Below are 16,796 nucleotides of genomic sequence, written 5' to 3'. Positions count from 1 at the left end.
TGACCTCCATGTATAATTCTGTCTGCATAACCAAACTAGTATGTTATTGTGTAGTCCTTTTAATTTTCTATTCATTTATTATATGCAACAAAACCTCCTCCCTAAACTTGCATAGAAACCTAGACTAAAGTTTTATGAGGTATTCAAGTGTAAATAAGTCTCAAAACCAAATTTGACGTTTTATTATAAAATTCAAATGATTATTCAGCCATAGCAGAGTATTTCAGTGTATTACTCTGGTGTTTTTGTTTAATTTTTTCAATAATAAAGTATTGGGCCAATTTTACAAACACATACATTCCAAAATTTCCTTGATCAGTGTTTCGGAAATGATCATCCTAAAATTCCTGGTAAACTTTGGTTCCAGTTCACTATGGAAGTTGCATTGCGGCGTTGGGTGAAAAATCAGTAGAGACAATCAGCGTACTCCTTATAATTATCTAAACTACGATTGTAAAGTAAAAAAAAAATCTTTGGCGGTATAAACTACATGTCGGTGCCATCAGGTTGTGTGTTCTGGATTAGTGTTATGTTGTCGCCTTTCAGGAGGATGCGACCTGCAAGAGAGAAAAAAGAACCATCAGAATATCAAATTATGAGAATGTTTTGTGACGAGAGGTCCATAATTGACTGCCTAAGAACTAAGAGTAAGCATTAAAACCTCTCCTAATGACCATTCTTTAAAAACTCAATAAGTGACTGTTCTGAATAAATCTTATCCATGATGCATACACTTGCCTGTCACCTTGTATTATGAGAAAACACTTGGCTCCATCTTTTTTAACACATCAAAACACTTGCCTATAGTCTTTTAGCATGAGTAAACACTTGCCCATCATCTATCAACATCAAGAAACACTTATCTATCCTCCATGGCCATTATTTTTTTGTACAAACTTGCTATCATCTTTTAACATAAGGAAACACTTATTTCTAATCTATGGAAATTTGTACAAACTTGCTGTCATCTTTTAACATAAGCAAACACTTGTCTGTCATCTATTAACATCAGTAAATATTTTCCTACTTTGTTAACATCTGTAACTACTTCCCTACGATCTATTAACATAAATAAACACTTGCCTATAGTCTGTTAACATGAGTAAATGCTTGCCTATCATCAGTTAACATTTGTACAAACTTCCCGTGCAGTGGAAATGAGTTATATAAGAGATGCATGTGGTGTTTTAGGATGGGATGGAGAAAGTACGTAATGAAAGCATGTATGCCCGGTTTGGTATGGGTGCGACAGCGAAAAGAGTGGAGTGTGGAGTGTTGGAGTGGGTGAAGTGTGGTGCATTGAGATGGTTTGGACACGTGATGAGAATGGGGAGAATGAATTCGTGAAGAGTGTACGAGGGAAGGATTGAGGGAGTGGGTGTCAGGAGAAGACCACCTGTGAAGTGAATCAATAGGGTGAGTGAGTATTGGAGCGAGAGAGTTGAAGTAGCAGGACTGAGTGTGCTGAGAGGGAGTGCCAGAACAGGGAGAGATGGAGACACTTCTGCCGTGGCCACCCCCTGAAGGGAAGTTTCCGCGAGGGAGCAGCGCGTCGGATATATAGATAGATAGATAGATGCCTATTAGCTCTTAACATGAGTATATACTTGTCTAGCACTGTTAACATGAGGAAATACTTGTCTATTGCTTGTTAACATTAGTGCACATTTGCCTATAGTCTGTTAACATCAGGAAATACTTGCCTATCGCCTTCCTGGTTCCCTTCTTCATCTGGAACTCCTCGGCCTGGTCCAGCATCACATTCATGTACTCGTCGAACCCGATGATGTGGCCCTCAATGCGCAGGTTTTGGTTCTCATACAGCCACACCTGGACTCTCGCTCTTGACTGAAGGTACCTGAAGATTAAGTTCTGAAGGGTCTGTTAAGGAAAATTCTGGGGACCTTTGAGAAATTTTGTATGTAGAAATAGGAACATAAATCTGTTTATTTTTATTTTTATGCATAAGTAAGATGGAGCACTATAAAATGGTTGCCTGCACCATAACAAGCTGAGGCTGACCACCAAGAACCACCAAGAAAGTCTACCAGCACCATAGGCACAACGTAAAAAAAGCAGATGTAGCCTAAAGTAAAAAGAGTAAAAATAAAATTGCTCATCTTGCATTTCCTTACTCCAGCAATAAGTTTTACATGCAAATGAAAATAAACCCAAACAAGCACCAAATTTTCCATTTTACAATAAATTGCTAAGCTCATTGACTTTTTTTAGCAAGTTTTCTTTTTATTTATATGCTGGAAATCAAACAAAAAACAACCTAACCTAACTTGCTATGAAAAAAGGCTACACTATTAACCAAACACATTCAACCAACCCAACCTAACCTCATCTACAGGGGGAAGAGGGGGCCATCAAACTTCCACCCTCTCACTGGGTTACAAAATATGCGTATGTAAACACATACTATGCACTCAACTCTCACAAGGCGATTGTCAACGTCTCCTCGTGTTAGCGAAACATCTTAATTGAAGTTCTGAAAAATCATAAACAATATTTTTGACACTTGTTAATTTGCGAGGTATTTATCCAGAATCACACCCAACTCATGGCAGTGATTGATTATGTAATTTTCTGATAATTTCAATGTGCAAATAGTAAATTACTCATTTTTTGAGAGTTCAATTTAATTAAGAGACGATATGCTACCCTCCTTGCCGGCGACGGACTACTATTTTAGGGACAATGACTGAGTATTTAGAAGCGCTAGGTCACTACACGCTAGGTCAAGGTGGCATTTTAATAAGTTTAAGAGAACACGGCAGGGCAGGACACGGGTTTAGTGGTGACCTGCTACGCTGTATAGAAAGGGCCGTGATTCTGTATATTAACCGATGATCCTGGGCGATAAAGACGTTGAAATTAATAATGCCGGAAATAGTGAAAACAGGCATATGGCGGTAAGCTGGCTGGGCACTGAGGGCGGGGAGACCACAAACAACAGATCTCTAGCCTCACCAAACACCTGAACACCCTCACAAACATGACACAGATAAAGACACGGACAATAATAAAGACAGAAGTGATATTAAAGACACAGGTAACGTTGAAAATAAAACAACATACACTCGGGACTCTAAAACGTTCATGGCAAGTTCAACATTCACATCAAACATGGTATATAAGTAAAGACACATAGACACAGAGACTATAATAAAGACACAAATAATAATAAAAAATAAAACCATACACACTCGGGCCTCACAAACGTTCACGCTAAGACCACCAAACAAACCCCAAAATAAACCCCAAAAACGTTTCTTCTCGGCAAAAGGATACGATGGGCAGCACCATAACCTTCTGGACCTTGGATTTGGGAGCGTAAGACATCTTGGAAGGGTTTACTTGTGCCTAAATATCGAAAAAGAACAAGAGGAAGCAGAAGTCACACGCCGCCAACGCTTAACACGATGTTGTAGGAATAAATTCGTAATCGCAAAATAACTCGCATGGAGAGGTCCAACTTGCTTAATTTTTTCTATATTCCACTCATCGCTATCATCTACTTGTCCTGTTTCCGCTCCAATACGTGGTACAAACATCAGAGCAACACTTTTAATACCTAGAGGGCTTTATAACAAACGAATAGGGGAGATTTTAGAAAGAATTACCCCCTCGTAATATATTAACTCAGTTTTTGCTTGTTTGGTCTGTTGGTCTGGTGTGTTGTATTCTTGCTGGCAATATTAATCATCATGAAGATCATAAATGGAGAAACTAGAAGAAAATGAGGAAAATTGATATGGTTTCCTGCTGTGTATTCCCCAGTGCGCATGCGTAGTGGACAGCAGAGCGACTTATTTCTGCGAGGAGGTATTTCTCCCAACACCGGGAACAACGGGAAGCGCCTCGGTCTGGGCCAAAACGTTTATCTAAAGCTTCAAACTGCTTTCTTACATTCCTCTAAACTCTAAATCAACCTCTCTTAACATTTGAAATAGTCTTGTTTATATCTACACATAGTACAAGCTGTAATATTCCTGGAAATGCCTTGGGTTAATTAAGTGAGCAGGTCAGGCCAATTTACCCGATGTATTTTTTTTGGTTGCTGTTGATTTCCTCGTGTTGATGGTTCTTATCTCTCTGTGGTTTATTTTTTGTTTGATATATTCAGGGTCTAAATGAAGTATGACACTGAAATGAGACAAAAATGTATCAAGCGTGCCGTTGCTAAGGCGAATGAATGGGCTTGCGGATGTTTGTGGGTTGACAACAACAAACAAAACAGCTTAACCAGCCCCTCAAACATTGCGGAAGAACAACCCATTCCATTTTCTGTTAAAGTACGGAAACAACACGTAACCCACACTTTATTAATCCTAGGCTTGGAGATATTCACACCATCAAAGAAAGAACCCGAGAAGTCATTACGTACAAAGAAATGAGTGGTTGCACGTTGCTCCGTTACCTTGTGATCTCATTAACCTATCTTATTAGGAGGTATTAATGCCTTACATGTGCTTAACCCTGTTCTTCATCACGATAACATTGATAAACTTTCTAATCTATTCAGGAATTCATCATACTACTATAGCTGGATGGTTCTAGTTATAATGGATCTGCGGAATAATGTTTTTTTTGTTTCAGATATGGAACTTCCAGCTTATGAGCATCCCCCTCTTTGGATTCCACCCAATGAGGTATTTTTAAATTCTAATAATGCTTAATATAGCTATGGAAGGATAAAATTACTCATTTATTCATTAGTATTTGGTTGCTCTTACCTTTAAATGTCAAAAGATCGATTTGTTGCAAGTTCGCCCATCTTATCCTTTTATTGTTAATTTCTTCAACCAGGATGTAATTATGTTGAAGTTCATGTAGACATTATGTCCTTACCTGTTATTATATTTGCATGTGTTGATCTTTCTAGCTCACTTCGTTTTTTAATCATTTATTTCTGCAGCGCCCCGCCCACCCGGAGTACTGCAACGACCTGGAGCAGTTCGATGTCCGCACCGTGAACCTCGTCCGTGAAAGCGCTTTTGACCCAGTGAGTTGAATGTTCAGTTGGCAAGCTATCCTTCCATCTAGTCATTTTCATTTAATTAAGGTGAAGGAACTTTTACAATGCTTCCTTGCAGTTGCATTCAAATAAGGTTCGGAATAATGAGCCAGTCTTTTCATTAATAATCTCTTCCCTTGTGGTTCAGAAATTGTTTACTAATGCCACATTACCTTCCAGCTTCCCTTTGATTAAAGATTAATCATTGGTCTTTCTTGGGAGTTCTGGAGAAGGAACCAATGCAGCATTCTATACCCACTGATGAAAGGTTAACCATTATCATCTCGGAAGTTACAAAGAAATCAATGCATCCGTTTTTTTTTTTCCAGTTGGGGTTCAATATCCGTGGAGGCAGAGAACACTACTGCGGCATTTACCTCTCCAAAGTGATGCCCAACATGGAGGCAGAGCAGCTTGGTCTGAAGGAGGCAGATCAAATACTATCTGTGAACGGAACAGACTTTGAGGACATTGAACATGCTAAGGCAGTGAAGATCCTCAAGTCCCACACACACATCGTGATGAAGGTTCGGTACTTTCCCTACGGGTACAGGAAGACTTACGACAAGGTGGAAAATGCTAACGTAGGAATTCTCACTTGATAGCTAAAGGTGATGTGTATGCTCAGCCCAAGATGCCATTTTCAAGTACAAAACTATATACCAACGAAGTTCTGAATCAAATCCAAAGATGGAAGGCAACGAGGATGATCTAGACCCAACATGAACCATTTGGAGTAAACCTGCTATCTCAAATGTGGTGTCTTACCCTGGGTTAGTTTTGTTATTGTGGGAGAGAATCTATTTGTACTAAGGGATGGAACTCCTGCAAGTATTAAATGTTGTTTTATTCAGAGGGTTACAAAGTTTTATTGGTCCATACACAAAGTCTTTCAAAATGATTGAAAAATAATATCTATATATTACAACAAAAAGTTGGAAAGAAGTCCTTCCTACTGACAATGGAATATTTGGTTTTGGAAAATAAAAAAAAAAGGGGAAATCAACGACATGCTGACTAAACTCAACTGGCTTTTGGACAGTGAGGTTTACTAACAATGACGTCGTTGGCTTAAGCAGACAGCAGTCCCGTAGACAAGGAGGAATGGCGCAGGTATCCGCACACATATGATGGGGTGAGCCGAACTTTCCCTACCCTTGACAACCAGGCCTGTCAAGTACTTAGTGGTAACGTGCGCAACCTCTAATCTCCTAGAAAGGGGATGGTGCAGCGGTAAGCGGTCACCTCCGGCCCGGGCTTCAGTAAGCTGTAATAGATACCAACACGTCAATAGTAAACTCAAAACTAACTACTGATATCTACTGAATAGAACACCTCACTTGCCAAACATGCCATTAATTTTTATCACTTAGGAGACTACATCAGCATGTTGGAATGGAAAATTCCAATTCTGTGCATACAGTATACTAAGGTCAGGAAATAGTTTAGATACACCTATGATGAGAAACCTTGCCAAGTGAGGCCTCATCATCAGTTACAAAGGACTGAGAGGATCTCTTGACACTTGTTACGGAGATGAGTCGCCGAAGCAAGAGTTGAGGCATCCACTTGGCAAGGCCCCAGTTGGAGAGCAGGAGGCAGGAGCTTGACTAGGGCAGCCGCGGGGTCACTGCCGCGGCCAGGTCAGTGCACCAGGCATGGCCCCCATCATGCCTAGGCCACCAACAGTACCAGCTACGGAGGAAGCCTGGTTGAATATGCCCATGGCCACATTCTGGACGGGTGGACGTTGGGGGCCATTTAAATGGCCCTGGGAAGTTCCTTGGCTCATAGTGGCTTTCAATGACCCAGAACCCATGAGTGGTGGTGGCCCGTTGAGCCGAGCCTGGCCTGCACCCACCCCATTGGGCACAGCAATGCTGTTGCCTCCGCCTCTAAACTGGTTATCTCTTCCAAGCCCTTGTGACGTACCATATCCATTTCCATTGCTGTAGCCGTTCCTTGAACCACTACCTGCCCCACTACTACTACCCATGCGGCCGCGATCACGATCGCGTCCGAATCCTCCCCTCCTGTCGTCATCACGTCCCCTCCAGCGATTGCGGCCTGTTAGTGGTCAGACAAAAATAATTAAAAACCTGAAACTAACATGTGTATTAAGCTTCTAAATTACTGAAGACAGTGAACCTTACTTCAACAGCTTGTTAATAAATGCACTGAAAGTTCCAGAGTACATATGGCATGGAGGAGAACATTACCTTTGCCACCCCCACCACGGGCCATGTCCATGATCTCGTAGAGTCGTGGATTCACTACTTGGTTCGCCTCCTTCAGCACCTCGATCAGATCCTTGGCTTGCTTGCAGTTATCAGCCGTGAAGAAGGTATACGCAGTGCCAGTCTTGTCTGACCGCCCAGTTCGACCAATGCGGTGGACATAGTCCTCAGAGCAAGACGGGTAGTCGTAGTTGATGACAAACTTCACATCATCCACATCTAAACAGTAAACCCCATGTTATTACCGGGCACAATGCTGGGGGAGAGGAACTGCCAAGCTTAACCTCGGGAAACAATCAGGGTAATCTTTGGGGAATTCAAATGCTTATTGAAGCACTGAAAACTGGAAAACTTGGCAGTTGAAGGCCATTTCATGAAAGCAGTTAAAACAGCAAGAGCAAGCAGAAATTCATGCAAACAGAAAACCTCTTGTGAGTATTTGTGAAATGGCCCATAATGTGATCATCAATCTATAAGTGCTAAACCGCGATTCATATACATCACTAAAACAAGCCTTCTCCACAACCACCTGTGGCTTTAAAACACTCGAGCCCTCAATGGGTGCACACTCATTTCTGAACTTTAATTAGTTTGAAAACTAAAACTTCCATTTAAATTTATTACTAAAGCCTAAAAATTACTGCGAGCATGCACCCCACATGCCCCCAGCAACCACTGCTTCCCGCGAAGATACCTACGTTCAATATGTGGCTGAGCGGGAGAGGCAGCGGCAAGTGGGGGCCGGGGTGGACCTTTAAGGGCATCCATTCCCTGGGCTGAGGGCCCTGTGTTTGGGGTCAGGGCCTATTAAAAGGCCTGTTCAGCCCCCATGAACCACAGGTCAGGGGCTTGTGTGGCTTGTCACGATGCTACAGTAGTGAATCAATTGGCTGTTCCAGGATGGGCACGCCAGGTGAGACCAGCGCGGACTGCTGCAGACCAGAGTGGGTCGAAGGAGACCAACACAGGCTGCAGGCGACCGCAAGCTTTGGTCATCGTTGACCTCTGCCACCTCCTGATGGCCAAGGCAACGTGACCACCTGTCTGGCACCAGTGGACGCTTGGCACCAAAGCGCATTCGTGCACAGTGATACACGAAGAGTCTCAGAGGCACCGGAGCTTAATGCAACGAAACACCCTCCGTGCATTATCTCTCTATCAGTGCCTCTGCAAAAGAGAAGACCAGACTGAATTAACAGTGGCTCCATGCAAGGGAACTGCTTCCTTAACCTCTGGAGGCACCCACAGTGAACCTTTAAGGGAGGCTTTATTATTTATAAACATCATGGTGCCTTATACCCATCAAGTAACTACCAAACAAAAAGCTTTACGAAGTTTCATTACACCTACATTCTATTAGTTTACCCATATTTAGGTATCAACCCTTTGCCTGAGCTTATGAATGCATCCTGAAGTGAATATGTCATTGGAGAGAAAAAAAAAAAAAAAAAAAAAAAAAAATCTCAGGAGTTACAGAGTTTGAAGCAATACCCAAATATGGTGAGTTTTAAGTATATATTACAGTGTTGGTCATGAATGTGGCGTCATCCCTAGTCTGGACAATGATGCATGTTTACACCTGCATCATGACCAGACTATCACTCCAGAGTTTGAAGAAGCTGCACACAACCACTGGTGTGTAGCCTGTCTTACATCATGCAGGTGGAAAGCATTGCCATTGTCAGCAGTGATCACCTGCAATAATGATAGCAAGCCAAAGGCTTTTCCCACTATATGAAACCACCTAAAGTACAGTCTGGACTTATATTTTGGTGCCCTTAGCCTTCTTTGAAATATATGATCCCTCACCCACTTGCTGAGGAAACTACTTAGTGCTAACATATTTACCTAAGCCGCGAGCCGCTACATCTGTGGCCACCAGAATTGGGGCCCTCCCAGACCGGAACTCTGAAAGAGGGCGAGGTTATTCAACGTTAATACCACCTCAACGCTTGGCATGTCTTCATGTTACAAATCCATGATGTCACTGGATTTCTCAAACACTCACCACTTAAGACCCAGTCTCTCTCTTGCTGAGATTTATCACCATGGATACACATAGCAGGCCACCTGGATAAAAAACAGAGCACTATAAGCTACCACCTACAATACCTTCCAGATATGTCGTCATTCCTTATAACATTATATATGTCCATGATATTAGAAAACAAAAAAAGTGCTACTTTAGGCAGACCTAAGGGACACTTTCTTTTACAATTACTGAAAACTTTACTCTCCGGGGAAAGATGAACACAGGTAAAAAATAATAATAAAAAAAGATTCTACTCTTCCACAGGACAATGAACTCGTATCCTCTTCTAATCAAACTGGTCGCTCGAGGCCCGAGGCAGTGACTGACAAGCATGCAGGATGCCTCTCATCTTACCCAGTACTCCTCAAACCCCGAGTAACATCCTCCACCTTCCTCTTCGTTTCGATAAAGATTATAGTCTTGTTAGCCTTCTCCTGCGCCATCTCATTGAGCAACTGACGCAGCCTACAGAAAACAAGGAAAGGGGGATGAAGGACTTTCCGATAGGCAACACAGACTTTGCTTGCTTTTGAGAGCTCTAGGCTTTGACTTGCTGTTCATCCAGCCTTACATGTCCTGAGAGTGCTCAAAATAAGCAAAGTCTGCAGTGTCCCAAAGGCCTGAGGTAGCTTCAGGTAGAAGAATGACACCGAGATCCTCAGGATCTATCATACAAGTGCATTTTCTTTACCCTTCGCGTCTCATTCGCCTAGTCAAATCGTCGACCTTTCTTTTGGTCTCAGCAAACACGATGATCTTGCTTTCCTTTTCTGCCATGATTTCTTCTAGTAGCTGCCGGAGTCTAAGGGACAAGCCAAATCATTTAAGCTGAGTTGAAAATAAATCACTAGATCATCAGAGCTAAAGTACTGTACAAAATTCTTAATTTTAAGTGAACTTTAAGAAAAGGTCAATTAATATTAATTCAAAACAATCATGACTGGTCTCCACCATCTTTGACAACAAAACAATCTTTACTCAAAAATAAAGCAAATCATGACAGTGAATCATAATGGAGAACAGGCACATAATAAATATTAAACATGTGGAGTCTTGAAAACTCCTAACGTACAGACTGTAAACAAATAATCTCTGAGGGCAATGACTGATTAATGTGTTTTCCATGTGGTCAAGACTTGAATTCAAAGCAGCCATCCACTAACTTTGTGTCCTTCTCTATCTCTTGGCACACATCAACAATCTGAAGAATGTTGTGGTTAGCAGCAAGAGAGAGGGAGCCCACGTTGAGCTGGATGTAGTCCTTGAGGAAGTCTTCAGCGAGATTTCTCACCTCCTTGGGCCATGTGGCGGACCACATGAGGGTCTGTCTGTCGGGCTGCAGGAGAAAATGTGTTAGCACCAAATAATTGAAACTGCCAAAAAAAATCCATTAGACAAACAATGATGGAGACTGGCAAACCATTTACATGATCATAGAAAAAAATATTAAAATCTAAAAAGGGACCCTGATCACATCTTTCAACTTACTCTGATTTGATCAACAATTTTCCTAATCTGAGGCTCGAAACCCATGTCCAACATGCGGTCGGCCTCATCCAGCACCAGGTACGTGGTGCGGCGGAGGTTGGTCTTGCCAGCCTCGAGGAAGTCAATAAGACGACCGGGCGTGGCTATACAGATCTGCAGAGGAAGGACATCTTGGTTACAAGAAATGGCCAACTTAAGTAGTTTGATAGACAACCAGAACATCAAGACTACTAGAAAAATTAGCACATAATTATGATAAACTAATGCCAACTAAATTATCTAAGCGGTGGCTATAGTGTAAAAATTTCATAAGGGAAGGTAAATTTCCGAGAAGCAACAAACACAAGGTAAAACCAAGACCTCATAAAATCACATACATTTATGATAGAAGTTGACACAAGCAATGCACACCAACCTCAACCCCTCTTTCAAGGTCACGGATCTGTGGTCCCTTGGGTGCTCCTCCAAACACACAGGTGGAGCGGATCTTTGACGAGGCACCGTAGTCCTGGGCCACTGTCAGGATCTGCTGTGCCAGCTCCCTGGTGGGGGCCAGGATCAGGGCGATGGGGCCGTCCCCACGCTCTAGGTACGGTTGGTGGTTGATGTGTACAATGGCAGGCAGAATGTAGCCCAAAGTCTTACCTGAGCCAGTCTGAAAAGTACACATTCTACGTTAGTTCAGTCACACACCTACATTCACTCCATATAACACTGCCCAAGCTACCTGTAAAATTATTTGCATTCAATTTATATGTGGCACTGGCCCTCTAGGTAACCAAAGGACCTCCTGCAGCATTCTTACCTGTGCAATGCCTACAAAGTCCCTCCCTTGGAGAGAGATGGGCCAGCCCTGCCCCTGGATGGGTGTGGGCTGCTCATACCCCTGTCTACGGATCTCGGCCATCACATAGTCTGGGAAATTGTAGTCGCCAAAATACTGGATGGGGTTGGGGATATTTCTTCCTCGAAGGGTAATCTCCTTGTCGGTTCTGAGTGGAAACAAAATGAGTCAAAGAATGGCCAGAGGTTATGTACTTATTCTTTTTTCTTTCTTAAGACAGGCCATTTTGACTCCCCACCCTGGATATAAGAAAAAGGGCTATTTCCTAAGGCCCCCAATGAGGCAGCCAACACTCCCCCTTACCTGTATTTCTCTATCTCGTAAGGAGAGCGGCTGAGTACGGTGGGTGTGGGCTGGTAGAAGTTCTTCTCGAAAGGGGTGAGCTTGGTCATGTCCCATCTCGGCTTGCGTAGGCGCTCGCCGGGCTGTCTTCCCTTCAGTGACGGCCGCCCTCCCCCGCCGGATCCCCAGCTACCACCACCTCCTCCTCCTCCTCGTGAGCCCCAATCATCCCTGTCACGACGGCGATCGCGATCACGGGAACGAGAACGAGAACGGGACCGAGACCTAGAAGGGGATCTTAGGATTAACTAATTATAGGTGTGCCTGAAAATGAACGCATTAGCAATACTTTCCCAAACCTGCCACATTTATGGGAGGAAAGGAAGGACACTGAATATACAATTTCCCATTGAAGAAAATATTAGCTGCAGCATGGTCGGAAAATAAAAAAAAGTTGAAGCACTACTTATATTACTTAAAAGTACGGTGCCTGAAAAACAAGAATTAGGAAGGTCGAGAAGCAACCTGTTGTGCAGTAAAACAGTTAACTTAAACATGAACTCATGACACAAGCAACTAATAAAAAAATGGGAAAAAGTAATTCTACATACAAACCAAAAGTACTCGTTGCAATCGCTGGATACATGTATCAAGTAACCGCTACTTTACCAACCATCTGATGACAAAACAACCTAACAGTCAATAGCAGCAAAGCCAAGCACCACACAGTTCATGCCACCAAGAAAGGAAAACCTCAACCTTAAACTTTCTCTTTAGTCCGTCCCTCTACAGATTGGTTTGAGTAGACCACGAAGAAAACTGCACCAGTTACTTCCTGAACAAATATCTGAACCAAACACCCGTTCCATGCTGGACCTCTCAAAATACGAAAACTAGATATTTCACACCCCATTCAAAATAATAAAATAGCCATCTGCAGCTGCAATAGATAACTGCCTTGAACTATTAAAATAAAGATAGTAACCAATAAAGATTTTATATAGTAAGCTGGAGGGCTACATCCAGAAAAGCAAGCCTAAATTTTTTACTAAAAAATTAATCACAAAATTAAGCAACCAATGAGGGCTATCCAAAATCAAAAAGGTGAAAAGGACTAAATTTAGAAGTCAGCCTATTTTTTTTAGCAAATAGCCAAAAAGCTGGTTTTTTTAAAGGATAAGTAAAAGAAACCATAAATCAACACTACAAAAGCCATGCCGTTAGTCCTCTCAGGAACATTTAGCCAGATGAAATTAAGTGGTGTACTTATTGGGGGAAGGCTAGATAGGCTATCACGTGAACTTGTCATAAAAAAGGGGCACAGATAGGGGACAGATAAAATCTAGCAGGTAAGGAATTAAATAAATATAAGAGGCTATGAGTTATTGTTTCGGTATGTGGACAAACTGCAATTTTGAGTTCTATTTGATTATGTATGGCTGCAATGTTGAAAAAAATAATAATCCTCGCTAGTGTGTTACACACACGGAGAAGTTAGAATAACCATTCATAAAGCACCAAAACTTATCAGAATGTAAATAGTTTAACTTTAAAATCAGGAGATGCTTAGCCTAACAACCTGACCAATTAGTTTGGAATCACCCAATGCTTCCCTGAATATATATACTCTTTAAGTTTAATTAGATAAAAGCTGAACTGACGAAAATTAAACAGCTCAATTTTACCCATACTGTCCAAACATCTAACCCAATTAGCCTAACAACCTGACCAAGTTCATAACTACCAAATAAAAAAATAAATAAAAATACAAAAGATCAATTAAAGAAACCATACCAGATCACAAACTTACAATATACACCATGCAGAACTTATCAACTCTGCTGCAGCTTCAGGATCAATACTACACCGAAAGTGAAAGCCAGAAGGAAATCCAAAAACACCAACTTTCAATCACATGCAAAGCTGAACAAATGGACACCTTAGCTTACACAATGGAACAATACTGAGGCCCAATGGTACACAGGAACCCATTAAAAAGTAGACATAATGGGCAAATTTCAAGTAAATTCCGGTAAACGAATAGATCGGTAAAAAACATTACGGATAATTGAATACTGGTCAATGAATAAAATAAACGAAAATGAGGTACCCGCAGACTACTGTGCGAATTAGAGGGGGGGAAAAAAAAAAAAAAATGAAAACGGTCAAATTAGTGAACTACAGTAAATAGGTGAATAAATGGCAGTCACTTTAATTAAACGATTATAAAGTGGTTTGTCGGGTTATAAGTGTCGTAGGGTGCTAAACTGGAATTTTCGGTAATAACCCTGAATAGACTCCTTACATACCTAGTTAAATCAAGGAATATTTGTGTTTACTGCTGGTGTATGAAGGTGAACCGACTTGGGTGAATTACTAGATGAACGAATAGATATACTGATACAATAAACGTAAGGGTGAATGACCTAATACCAATATCAAGGCCTATCACCATAAAATGAAGGTCATCATTCTATATTTTTTTTGCACTTCCCATGATTCTGAGTGGCTTACAGTTACTGAGGTGACCTAAAATCTAGGCCCATTAACCCTTAAAAGTGACCCTTCTATAAAGAACTTTTTCTACCCTTCCCTTTAGGCCTAAGTTAATGGGTTTTCACATTCCATATAAGACCAAGTTAATAATTAATGGTCAGATCTAACTACATATCTACACCCATTACCACTACTAAAATATCACTACACAATTACATAGTTTCTCTAATCACTACACTAACTTTTCCTACCCATTCCCTTAGCCACGAATTAATGGGTTTGCACATCACCCTTAAAAGATACCGACTGATATAGTTAACGACATATCTACACCCATTCCCACTACTATATCACTAGACAAACTCTTCCCATTCCCTTAGCCACGTATTAATGGGTTTGCACATCACCCTTAAAAGATACCGACTGATATAGTTAACGACATATCTACACCCATTCCCACTACTATATCACTAGACAAACTCTCTACCCATTCCCTTAGCCAAGAATTAATAACGGGTTTTCACGGTGCCCATGAAAGATACCGGCTGTTTTAGTTAGCGACGGTTTGAGTCACCGAGGAGGAGGCGTTGAAGGGGACAAAGGGAAGACTGAAAGGAAGAGTGGGAAGGTGAAATGCGACACGATATTTCAACTTATCCGCTTTCTCCCTTCACAAAATGGCGACACGAGGGGAAGACATTGCCATTTCCGCCGACTGGCTCCCCTAATAATTACCTTCCCCCTTCATTACCCGCCGTAATTAACCATCGTATTGAGTTTATGAAGCCGAGCGTAGCAATTTTAACTCGGGGGCACGAATATAATGAATTGAAATGACGTGCAACAAGATGGTGATAGGATAATGAAGTTTTATTTAAATCACCGGAGTAATTAAGCACCAAACCCTTAGTTAATGAAGCCACGTTCATGAATTAGGGGAAATAGGAAAATATGGACCAGAAATTACGTGTATAACAAAATGGCGACTTAGGTGAAAAATCCAAATGGTCTCTTCCCTTTAGTCTCCATCCCTGACGTCACTTAAAACCTCCTCCCTCTTAGTTAATGATCCCAAGGAGATAATTAAGGTAAATATCACGGAAAATGAAGTGGAAATGACGTATATATAACAAAATGGCGACGCAAATGACATCTTCCCTTAAGTCTCCAACCCTGACGTCACTTAAACCTCCTCCCGCATAATTAATGATCCCAAGGACATTAGTTAAGGTTAATATCACTGAACATAAAGTGGAAATGACGTGTATAACAAAAATGGAGAGGTAAATGATATCTTCCCTCGAGTCTCCAACCCTCATGTCAACTAAACCACCTTCCCCTTTGTTAATGAAACCATGAAAGATAATTAAGATCAATATCATGAAAAACAAAGCGGAAAATACCGGTATAACAAAATGGCGACGTAAGGTATACAGCTTCAACATAGAAAATGACTCCTCGTTCCCTCGTCTTCATCCACAATCATCGGCGTAGCAAAGGACCATCCAACTTGTTAATGACGTCAAAGCGATAGTTTGACGCATTAACAAGGTAATTAAGGGCAAGAGACACCGCCCAGAGACACGAGTACGCCGGGAAACGCGCCCGAAGAATAAAATCGATTAGGGTGATTTCTCCTTCCTCGCCGCCATGTTGAGAAAATCACCGCTAAATGCTCCTATTCCTCACCTGCGACTTCTGTAGGACATAGCGGTGGTGTGTCTTGGTCTACGGATTCACGTGCTAAATAAATAAATAAGGAACACTAGTTAACGCGAGATTTTAGGCCGGAAAATGAGGTGCAAGTCCTGCCGACGAAGTGCTGCTGCCGTCCACCTTCGCCGTCGTCGCAGGAAGAGGTCCGCTAACCCTCCCGCCCGCTCCTCACCCACCGCTGCCACTTTCCACTTGCTTTTTTTACACCTTATTCCCCAATTTCACCCGCTAAATCTCATTGTATCATTAACTTTTATCCCCTCTCTTTCTTTTTATTGTGTTAGTGTGTAGTTTGGGGTGCTTCAAGGTGTGTTAAATGGTGGTTACTTTCTGGAGAGTGGCAACCTAGGCCATTGCCCCTGGTTATGCTGCCCTTTTTATCGGCTATTTTTACGCAGAGATTCTACGTCGGATATTGATTTATTCCCGTTCATTTTGCCTATAATTGTATTTTGGGGTTAATTTTACTCAGTTATGGCAGTGATTAGTAAGGCGTAGCTTAGTGATAGGAAATAATAGACCAAGATATGGCATCGCGTTCCTCAAAAATGACTAACAGGAAGCGCGTCACGGCCAGGCTTTCACAAGATTGACTGAATAACAATGAAAACCCCCTTTTCCACTAATATAACTGCTTTTTCAAGGAACCATTATATTTATGAGACATATTGAGGCATA

The 16,796-nt window shown here is 41.7% G+C and overlaps 3 protein-coding genes across 9 annotated transcripts; 1 reads left to right on the top strand and 2 right to left on the bottom strand.

The window, feature by feature from the left end:
• Nucleotides 1-167: 167 nt before the first annotated feature.
• Nucleotides 168-3,464, bottom strand: LOC127003000 (probable small nuclear ribonucleoprotein E). Its single transcript, XM_050869359.1, has 3 exons — nt 3,298-3,464; nt 1,704-1,872; nt 168-557 (listed from the first exon to the last, which is right to left on the bottom strand). The coding sequence occupies exons 1-3, from the start codon at nt 3,346-3,348 to the stop codon at nt 487-489; spliced, it is 291 nt and encodes a 96-aa protein (XP_050725316.1). The 5' UTR covers nt 3,349-3,464; the 3' UTR covers nt 168-486.
• A 718-nt stretch (nt 3,465-4,182) lies between these two features.
• On the top strand, nt 4,183-5,888 carry LOC127002999 (PDZ domain-containing protein 11-like). Of its 2 annotated transcripts, none has more exons than XM_050869357.1 (4): nt 4,183-4,301; nt 4,606-4,658; nt 4,925-5,011; nt 5,353-5,888. In XM_050869357.1, the coding sequence occupies exons 2-4, from the start codon at nt 4,608-4,610 to the stop codon at nt 5,623-5,625; spliced, it is 411 nt and encodes a 136-aa protein (XP_050725314.1). In that variant the 5' UTR covers nt 4,183-4,301; nt 4,606-4,607; the 3' UTR covers nt 5,626-5,888. The 2 variants fall into 2 exon arrangements, with proteins under 2 accessions (XP_050725314.1, XP_050725315.1); XM_050869358.1 differs by lacking the exon at nt 4,183-4,301 and adding an exon at nt 4,371-4,458.
• LOC127002997 (probable ATP-dependent RNA helicase DDX17) lies at nt 5,856-16,271 on the bottom strand. 6 transcript variants are annotated; one of them, XM_050869352.1, is made up of 12 exons: nt 16,092-16,271; nt 11,928-12,191; nt 11,586-11,772; nt 11,196-11,435; nt 10,781-10,933; nt 10,456-10,628; nt 9,647-9,757; nt 9,269-9,330; nt 9,109-9,168; nt 7,243-7,479; nt 6,956-7,090; nt 5,856-6,290 (listed from the first exon to the last, which is right to left on the bottom strand). In XM_050869352.1, exons 1-12 carry the CDS (start codon nt 16,109-16,111, stop codon nt 6,283-6,285), a joined length of 1,650 nt encoding a protein of 549 aa, XP_050725309.1. In that variant the 5' UTR covers nt 16,112-16,271; the 3' UTR covers nt 5,856-6,282. The 6 variants fall into 6 exon arrangements, with proteins under 6 accessions (XP_050725309.1, XP_050725306.1, XP_050725305.1 ...); XM_050869349.1 differs by lacking the exon at nt 9,647-9,757 and adding an exon at nt 9,984-10,094 and having other exon boundaries at nt 5,856-7,090; XM_050869348.1 differs by having other exon boundaries at nt 5,856-7,090.
• Between the last annotated feature and the right edge of the window lie 525 nt (nt 16,272-16,796).

The sequence above is a fragment of the Eriocheir sinensis genome, chromosome 24, assembly GCF_024679095.1.
Source record: "Eriocheir sinensis breed Jianghai 21 chromosome 24, ASM2467909v1, whole genome shotgun sequence".
Lineage (NCBI taxonomy): Eukaryota > Metazoa > Arthropoda > Malacostraca > Decapoda > Varunidae > Eriocheir > Eriocheir sinensis.
The sequence above is the reverse complement of the archived record's forward strand: the minus strand, read 5'-3'. Positions and strand labels throughout refer to the sequence as shown.

Excerpts from the sequence above, each read along its gene's own strand:
- LOC127003000 (XM_050869359.1), bottom strand. The coding sequence starts at position 3,348 with ATGTCTTACGCTCCCAAATCCAAGGTCCAGAAGGTTATGGTGCTGCCC. Across the intron at positions 1,873-3,297 it reads AGGTTATGGTGCTGCCCATC|AACTTAATCTTCAGGTACCT; the intron begins GTATCCTTTTGC and ends CAGACCCTTCAG. Across the intron at positions 558-1,703 it reads GGGAACCAGGAAGGCGATAG|GTCGCATCCTCCTGAAAGGC; the intron begins GCAAGTATTTCC and ends TCTCTCTTGCAG.
- LOC127002999 (XM_050869357.1), top strand. The coding sequence starts at position 4,608 with ATGGAACTTCCAGCTTATGAGCATCCCCCTCTTTGGATTCCACCCAAT. Across the intron at positions 4,659-4,924 it reads TTTGGATTCCACCCAATGAG|CGCCCCGCCCACCCGGAGTA; the intron begins GTATTTTTAAAT and ends TTATTTCTGCAG. Across the intron at positions 5,012-5,352 it reads GTGAAAGCGCTTTTGACCCA|TTGGGGTTCAATATCCGTGG; the intron begins GTGAGTTGAATG and ends TTTTTTTTCCAG.
- LOC127002997 (XM_050869349.1), bottom strand. The coding sequence starts at position 16,111 with ATGTCCTACAGAAGTCGCAG. Across the intron at positions 10,629-10,780 it reads AAATTGTTGATCAAATCAGA|CCCGACAGACAGACCCTCAT; the intron begins GTAAGTTGAAAG and ends TTTCTCCTGCAG. Across the intron at positions 7,091-7,242 it reads CCGTGGTGGGGGTGGCAAAG|GCCGCAATCGCTGGAGGGGA; the intron begins GTAATGTTCTCC and ends GACCACTAACAG.